Source organism: Vigna umbellata, chromosome 11, assembly GCF_029865625.1.
Source record: "Vigna umbellata cultivar VRB3 chromosome 11, Vumbellata_1.0, whole genome shotgun sequence".
Taxonomy (NCBI): Eukaryota; Viridiplantae; Streptophyta; class Magnoliopsida; order Fabales; family Fabaceae; genus Vigna; species Vigna umbellata.
The window spans coordinates 26,434,749-26,443,598 of NC_142175.1; the positions used below are offsets into that span (position 1 = coordinate 26,434,749).

Genomic DNA, 8,850 nt, shown 5'->3' on the forward strand with positions numbered 1-8,850 from the left:
CTGATACCATATTAGAAAGTGGGTTTTAAGCCTAACTCAACCCCACAAAACCGGCTTGTAAGGTGAGGTTTTCACCTCACTTATATATTATAAATTGGCCTTATCTCTAGTCGATGTGGGACTTCCAACACACCCCCTTCACGCCGAGGTATAGACATCGGGTGTTGCTCCCTCCACCCCCACACATCTCTTCCTCCACCTCCCCTTTACTATTTTGCCCCTTCCTCCACTTTTCCTTTACTATTTTGCCCCTCAGTCAAATTTTATTTTTAAAATTGTTGTTTTTTAATTTTATTCATTTATAACATATTTCACTGATAACCTACGTAGTTCCTTGTATGAGTAAAATATTTTTCTGCAAAGCTTGGTGATCGTGAAAAGAATTATCAAACAATCTTCTTCTTGTTCTCGGTGCAGTACGTGGTGCAGTGCGTTTGTGGTGTAGTGTCCTTGTCGTGGTTCCTCTCCAGGTACGTAGTCATAATCCATCCAATAATCCTAAACCCTAAACCCTTCCCATACTTCCAATAATCCTTTTAATATCCAAGCCTATAATCCTTGCATGAGCCGCAAAACGTAGTAAAATAAAAACGAAACGTAAAAGGAACACTGCCTCTGGACGGATGACATCCTTCAACGGATGTCAACATCCGTTTAAGGCAAAACGGATCCGTTTTGCCTTAAACGGATGTTGACATCCGTTGAAGGATGTCATCCGTGCAGAGGCAGTGTTCCTTTTACGTTTCGTTTTTATTTTATTTGTTTATTTTATTTACAGTAATTTATATTTAAATTTATAATTTTAAATGTTATATATGGTTAGTTTTTAAATGAAGAAGAAAGAAATGGAGAAATAGAAGTGAAAGGTTGATGAGGCTTGACGGAAGAGAAAATGATAAACGGAAATGGAGAAGAAGCTTGACGAAAGAGAGAAAGGTAAACGGAAATGGAAGAAAGGAAGAGGTGCAGAGGGAAGTAAATCAGAAGTTTTAAATAAATTAAAATATTAAAATAATAAAAATAAAAAATTTTAACTTTTAAGGATATAATTGTCATTTTAGAAGGATATAATTGGCATTTTAGAAAATTGGGGAGGTGGAGGAAGAGACGTGTGGGGGTGGAGGGAGTAACACCCATAGACATCTCGTGCGTGATAGTAGAAATTGGGTGGTCCAATAGCGGCCCGATTGCGGGTGGAATAGAAGAATAGAATGCCCACTTAGAACTCGCTAGGATAGGCTCTAACCATGGCTCTGATACCATATTAGAAGTGGACTTGAGGCCTAACTCATCCCCACAAAACCGGCTTGTAAGGTGAGGTTTGCACCTCACTTGTATATTATATATTGGCCTTATCTCTAGTCGATGTGGGACTTCCAACACACCCCCTTCACGCCGAGGTATAGACATCTCGTGCGTGATAGTAGAAATTGGGTGGTCCGATAACGGCCCGATAGCGGGTGGAATAGAAGAATAGAATGCCCACTCAGAACTCGCTAGGATAGGCTCTAACCAGGCTCTGATACCATATTAGAAAGTGGGTTTTAAGCCTAACTCAACCCCAAAAAACCGGCTTGTAGGGTGAGGTTTGCAGCTCACTTATATATTATAATTTGGCCTTATCTCTAGTGAGGTGCAAACCTCACCCTACAAGCCGGTTTTGTGGGGTTGAGTTAGGCTTAAAACCCACTTTGTAATATAATTTGAAGGTATTGATTGACAATGTTACAAATGATAAATTGTTCACATGAATAAGGGTACCAAGGATGGAATGGAACAATGCCTTCAGTCCTGCACCAGGGTGGAAATTAAGTAATGGCATAATGCTTGAAGATAAAGGATAAGAGGTTACCAACTCCTGTGTAATAAATAGAAACGGAACAAAATAAATTACTGATATCAGAGCTCAGTTTGAAACCTCCTCAAATTTCTAACCGTTTGGTATGACTTTTCTTTCTTTTCTTATGGGTTAAGTCTGAATTAATAACTTAATGGACAGTTAATTTAAATCATGGACTAATAATTTGTTACCAACTCAGCTCTCTTCTTTTGTGCAGTTCATAATAGAATCAGTAACAAAGTTGAGGACACACCTTGATCCAACCGAACCAACGGTAGCGAGAGTGAGTTTAAAACCTATGTTGAGAAGTCCAACTAACGTTAATTTCAACAAAACAAGCAATCCGTAGAATAGATTGCGTGTACACATACAGCTCCAGTTACCTCGGAAGTGTTGTATGATTTGTCAAACACTCCCTTTCGCTCCACCACACATCCTTTTCATCCGAGCCACGTCCAAGTTCAAAATTTTCACCTCCCCCATCAACAAAAGGCCATCCAAACCAAACTGTCTCTTAGTAACTGCAAGTAACAAATTTGCATACTTTATTTTTAATATAAGAATGTACAAAAAACTGATAATGAAATTAAAAAAAAAAAGTGGAAAGTTGAAGAACGAAAAAGACTTGGTTGACAGAGATAAAAGCAGAGAGTGTGGTGCTTGTGTTTGATCCACGTTATGGTGAATCCAGCGCAGGAATTAAATGGGGTGTGGAAGTAGAGTGGCTCCTGAAAGCATAATAGAGAGTATTAAATGCAGCAGCTAATACCCCCACCCACCTCCTTTGGCCCTCACAACAAACACATAATGCACTTACACTATTCTCTCCCCTCTCCTTTCACAAATGGAGAATTTCCCAACTCATCCTTCTTCTTCTTCTTCTTCTTTTATTTCTTTTTCTTTTTCATCTTCTTCTCTTCAATGTCCTCCCTCAACTCCTTCTCCCCTCCACCCCCCACCCCTTACTTCACCAACCTCGGCTTCGGCTACTCCATCGCCATCGCCCTCGGAGTCCTCTTCCTCATCTCCACCCTCATCCTCTCCTCCTACCTCTGCTGCCGCACCCTCCGCCACCGCAACAACAACCACCGCCGTCGCCGCCACAACCCCCACGCCCCTGATGGCATCGTCCTCCCGCGCGTTATCTTCGTCGCCGAGGACGACGACGACGGCGCCCGACAGAACGACGCTGTCTCCGGCCTCGAACAGTCCGTCATAAACTCCTACCCCAAGTTTCCCTTCGCGAAAGACGGCGGCTACGACACCACGTGCTCCATCTGTCTCTGCGAGTACAAGGATTCGGAGATGCTGAGAATGATGCCCGAGTGTCGACACTACTTTCACCTCTGCTGTCTCGACCCCTGGCTCAAGCTCAACGGCTCCTGCCCCGTGTGCCGGAACTCCCCCATGCCCACGCCGCTGTCCACGCCGCTTCAGGAGGTCGTGCCGCTCTCGCAGTACGCCGCCGATGCTAGGGGGAGGAGGTGAATTTTCTTACGGGGTTTTGGTTTCACTGGGAAAGTTAGATGAAAAACATCCAGTAATGTTTTCTTTTCAAAATTGCAGTTTTATCTTGATTGTAATAAAAAAAAGTTTCGTTTTTTAGGCCTCGACGAGATAAAACTACAATTTTGATCAGACTGGGTCCCTGAAATCGTTTCAGAAAAATTGTATCAAAACTTTATGCAAAATGTAAATCTTCCCTGTAAAAGGGAGATGGTGGGTTTTTTTATTTCAAAAAAAAAATTGAGATGAAAATGAAGAGGTGGGGGTGGGAACATGTGTAGAATTATTGGTAAAGGACCGACTTTGTACCAAATGTTACTTTTTTAGGGAAAATTATCCGCGATCGCGTTTTGTTAGTACCATGATTTGGTAACGATTTGACATTGGATAACGGGTACTACTTGTTCTAGCTTTGTTTCTTTGACCTAGTAGTGTGGAATCTCTTGGCGAGAATATTACACTTTTTCTTTCACTTTTGTGGGGTTTTAATTTTTTATTTATTTATTAACTTTCTCTAATTTGGCTAAGAAATTGGTTGTGAACTTGTGGTACACTTTATGTTTTCCGGTTTTCGAATGATGGACCCATATGGGGTTGTCGTCATTACTAGACAGCTTTCATTTCGAGCTCATTCATTCCCGGGACAAACAAGGTTTTCTGCCTATTTCTTTTCTTTGTTTTTGGCCAATATTCACGTTGTCGTATTCCAATCGTGAGATGTTTATCTAGTTTTGTGCAAACCAGCTTTAAGTAGTGAATTGTATTTTAGCCTTACTTAAGTTGCACTGCACATTTGAGAACATTACATGATCTAAACGTGGTGGTGATGCATGTGGCGCCAGCTTGTTCTTGAAGCTGTGGCATTAACTATGGCTGTGTATCCTCAGTAGTATTTTCTGGTTTCTTGCTATTGGCATTCCTCTATATCTGTGCTAGAGTTGAATAATCACCACACATTGTTAATATTATTTTCAGCAAGTTGTGATTACCTGAAATGCAAGATAGGTTTGTGGGTTGACAATCCCTTTTGGCTTATTGAAATTAAGTACTTGTTAAGCAATCAATAAAAGAGTGCTTGCAATGCACCAGAGAAGTGCCAAACTCCATTTATTAATGTACGTAGAATATGGAAAAATCTATCTCAGTATCCTTTGCATCCAGTTGTTCATTCTGGTTTATCATGTTGTTTCTATAAATTATGAGAACATACTCTCAGCTTCAAAGTAATCAACTTGAAGGTAATTTCATGATCTGTTTTTCTGTTCTTATTTCAACGTCAGTTTTTATGCTAAGGTTGTATGAGATCTTGTGTTTGAGCTCCAAATATTTAGTTATTTGTTAATCTGAAACTGCATATATCGACTTCAAGGTGTGTGCGGTTTGAGAGCATGAAATCTTTTGGTATTCACAGTCCTGAAGATAAGGGAATGACAAAACAGAATGTTAATACTAAGTTAAAAAAGTGGAGAAGTGTTTACTATTTTATCTTTATACCTGGTGCTCTTGCTCTTCTCCTCTCTGTTGCGGCCATGTCCAAGTTCCTCTCTTTCAAGTCATTTCTCGGTACTGAGTCTTTATACTCAAATCTGAATCCTGAGGGGAACGAAAATGAAGTGATGATGATAACTGTTGAAATTGTGATTCAGAAAATTGAAGAGCAGATGGAAAAACTGAGGGAAACAAAACAGGATCCATCATCATCGTCATCATTTGCATTCCAGCAAGCTTCATTTCTTGCTGATATATTAGGACTTCTTGAGTCAGCAGCGACGTCTCATCAACACAATGAAGGGAATAATCAGCAAAATGATAGCTTCACCAATCATCCTCTGGTGAGAAGAAAGAACCGATCAGATGAACCAGCCGATTACTTTCTTCGAGAAGAGATTCGCAAGTATGTCAGGATCAAGCCTAACAGATTAGGAAAACAAAATTTTATGGGTGCTAATGCAAGCTTCACCAGCATAGGCCATGCGTGCTTTGCCATGAAGGAAGAGCTTGAAGAATACATGGATTATGACGTTGGAGAGATCTGCAATGATGACTGGAAACTGGCTCAAAAGCTCATGGTTCATGGCTGTGATCCTTTACCAAGGAGAAGGTGCTTTTCAAGGGCCCCTAAGCTATACAACCAACCATTTCCCATCACTGAATCATTGTGGAAACTCCCTGATGATAGAAATGTTCGATGGAGTCAATACAGGTGCAAGAACTTTGCTTGTCTCGCTGGCAACACCACTGGTAAGGGATTCTTCAAGTGTGCACACTGCTTCAACCTCACCAGCCATGAGATGCCTAGATGGATGAGCCTGGAATCTGATTCAAACCAGACAGCAGATTTCCTTATATCAGATGTTCTTGCAATGAAGCCAGGAGAGATCAGAATGGGATTGGACTTCAGTGTTGGAACTGGGACTTTTGCTGCTAGGATGAGGGAATTCAATGTGACAATAGTTTCTGCCACAATCAATTTTGGAGCACCCTTCAATGAAATGATAGCTCTCAGAGGACTTGTTCCTCTCTACTTGACTATTAATCAGAGGCTTCCATTTTTTGACAACACCCTGGATTTGATTCACACAACCAGGTTTCTTGATGGATGGATTGATTTTGTGCTCCTTGAGTTCATATTGTATGACTGGGACAGAGTTCTGAGGCCAGGGGGTTTGCTTTGGATTGACAGTTTTTTCTGCTTGAAGGAAGATTTGTATGATTACTTGAAGGCCTTCAAAATGCTGAGATATAAGAAACTCAAATGGGTGGTTGCTCCAAAGCTTGATAAAGATAATCAAGAAATGTTCTTTTCTGCTGTTTTAGAGAAGCCTCCCAGGCCATTCAGGTGATCTTCCATTATAGTGTTATCTTCTTACCTATGCAGTTCCAACCATTTTTTAGGTTCATATTTGAGACTCCTTACTTCTGAATGTTGCTCAGTTGTCTTGTGCTTTGTGTTCATGTATTTCTAGAAATGACTGTTTTTAAATTATGTACAATGATATTTTAACAATTTTTATAACAGACGTGTCACTATTTTATTGGTCCATATATTTAAAATAGACTAATCAGAAGCTACCACGTAGATTATTATAAAAAAATTGTAAAAAAAATAGTTAAAAAGACATTTTCCTTAAATCATATATGTCAATAAGAAGCTTCATGGTTGAATATACTTCTCTGTCTCTCTGGAAAATTTGCTCCAACTTTACATCATTGATTTTGCTATTATTTTTTCCCTCTCATTTCTTCCCTAGTCTGTTGTATATTGTTTACAATGTCTATGATACTCATCCATGGATGAAACTCAGTGACAGAAAAAATAGACATTGTTTATGATGATCTCTTTACTTTTAGGATAAATTCGGTTGCTATAGTTCACCATCTCGGCCTCCATAATGCTACAAAAGTTTCAATGAAGTCTCTTGTAAGTGTCATAATCCATATAAGTCATTCAAACTAAGAAGCATGAGCAATTCAAAATAGTAAATTATGTGTGTGATTCTCAATGCAGATAGAATTTATATTGGGCACTTCCCAGATATTTTGAATGTTCTAGTTATCATTTATAATTTTTTATTATGCTAAAAATGTCATAATACTAAAATAAAATAAAAAATCATAGTAAACTATTCATTACTTTTAAATTGTTAATTATATTTTTCAATATAAAGTTTACATTTTACCTTTCTTTTATTATATTTTATCTTTTATAATTTTAAGTTTCATAGGAATAATATAACACTTATATTATTGTTCATACCTAACTTCTTTCTTTTAAGATTAGAGATTGACAAAAGAGTTAGCTTAATCTATTTCTATTTCGTTGGCTGTTGGCTTATCAAAAATTGAATGGAACAAATTTATCTGTCACAATAAAGTAGTTGGAAAATTTTAACCTGTCTCATTATAAAATTGGCTGACATTCCAACTTCTTTTTTAAATTTATTTTTTATACTTTTAAAACTTATTTTTTATACTTTTAAAACTTATTTTATATATTTAATTTTATAATTTTTTTAAAAATTTTAGTTAATCAGTTAATATTTTTTATCAAATAAATTAAAATTATTATTTATATTTAATAAATAAAATTTAATTTATATGTATTATAGATCTAAGTTACGATACTAATATATATATATATATATATATATATATATATATATATATATATATATATATATATATATATATATATATATAATACTGAAAACACTGTCGTATGTGCACGTGAGTTTACTTTATTCTTTTAAGTAGTAAAAAATAATAAAGTTATTATTATTATTATTATTATTATTATTATTATTATTATTATTATTATATTCATAAAATTAAATATAAAAAATATTATTATAAATAGCTTCTACTTATTTTGTAAGTAATTTTTAATTAAAAAGTATGTAAGGTTTTTAAAAAGTGGTTAAATTAAAATAATATTTAAATTTAAAAAAAGTCATTTAAAAGGATAAATTAGTAAAATAATTATTCTAAATTAAAAAATTATTTAAATAATAAAATTGTAAAATAAATATAAAAAAGTCATGAATATAAATATATAATGATAGAAGTAATTTAAATTAAGAGAGTTTATTGATATTTTCATGTAGAAAGTTGTCTCAGAAATAAAGTAACAAAAAACTTATTTTAAAAGTATTACATAACAGAAGCATTCTTTAATTTTTGCAACAACATATCTGACCACGTAAAGCGCAAACACCGCCTTTATGGCCAAAGAACATACAAAATTTGTGACAACTATCAGGTTTGGAACAAAATCCTCCTCCATATTGGCATACCATTCCAGGAGGTGTTGGTGTGGATCTGCTTTCACCTGAAATCCATACAAAATCTAATTACAAATTATATCTACATCAACTTTTTTTTTTTTTTATCAACTCATATCTAACAATTTAATTTCTATAATTTAATAATATATATCTCATTTTATTTATATAAAGTGTTTAGGATGAAAAAACTTACAACTAAAAAAACATATTAAACAAAACATAAATAAATTGATTACCTGAAGATAATAGAAGAGCAAAACAAAAAATTTGAAAAAATAGCATCTTGTAACTCATTCTTTTGAATTTCTTTAGTTTTCAAGGCTTATACGTACGTATATGTATGTAAGAGAAGAAAAAGAGTATGTATATATATACACATATAGGTACATGAACCTTAAAATAATATTATTATATTTAATAAAAATATTTTTATTGTAAGTAAGCTTAAAGTAGAAAATAATGTGTTTAATAAATATATAGTGGTTTTAAAATTTAAAATATATCACATAACATCATTAAAGTTAATTATATATTAAATTTTTAGTCAAATAAATTAAAATTATTAGAATATTAGAATATAAGTATTATATTATTATTGGTCATAAAGTGTATTTTAAATATTAGAATAACCAACTTGTTTTTAAATATTTATTAATTATAAAGATGTAAAATTTATACTTATACTAAATATGTAATATAAAACCACATTAATAAAATTAA

General features: G+C 34.9%; 1 protein-coding gene and 1 pseudogene across 2 annotated transcripts; both read left to right on the forward strand.

Annotated features, from left to right (window-relative positions):
* The first annotated feature begins 2,593 nt into the window (after positions 1–2,593).
* On the forward strand, positions 2,594–3,818 carry LOC148191365 (RING-H2 finger protein ATL67 pseudogene; annotated as a pseudogene).
* A 247-nt stretch (positions 3,819–4,065) lies between these two features.
* On the forward strand, positions 4,066–6,359 carry LOC148191366 (putative methyltransferase At1g29790). 2 transcript variants are annotated; one of them, XM_088102029.1, is made up of 2 exons: positions 4,066–4,584; positions 4,716–6,359. In XM_088102029.1, the coding sequence occupies exon 2, from the start codon at positions 4,735–4,737 to the stop codon at positions 6,187–6,189; it is 1,455 nt and encodes a 484-aa protein (XP_087958155.1). In that variant the 5' UTR covers positions 4,066–4,584; positions 4,716–4,734; the 3' UTR covers positions 6,190–6,359. The 2 variants fall into 2 exon arrangements, with proteins under 2 accessions (XP_087958155.1, XP_087958156.1); XM_088102030.1 differs by lacking the exon at positions 4,066–4,584 and having other exon boundaries at positions 4,789–4,909; positions 4,993–6,359.
* Positions 6,360–8,850: the final 2,491 nt, after the last annotated feature.

What these genes read in the sequence shown, in the direction of transcription:
- LOC148191366 (XM_088102029.1), top strand. Translation starts at nt 4,735, where the DNA reads ATGAAATCTTTTGGTATTCACAGTCCTGAAGATAAGGGAATGACAAAA.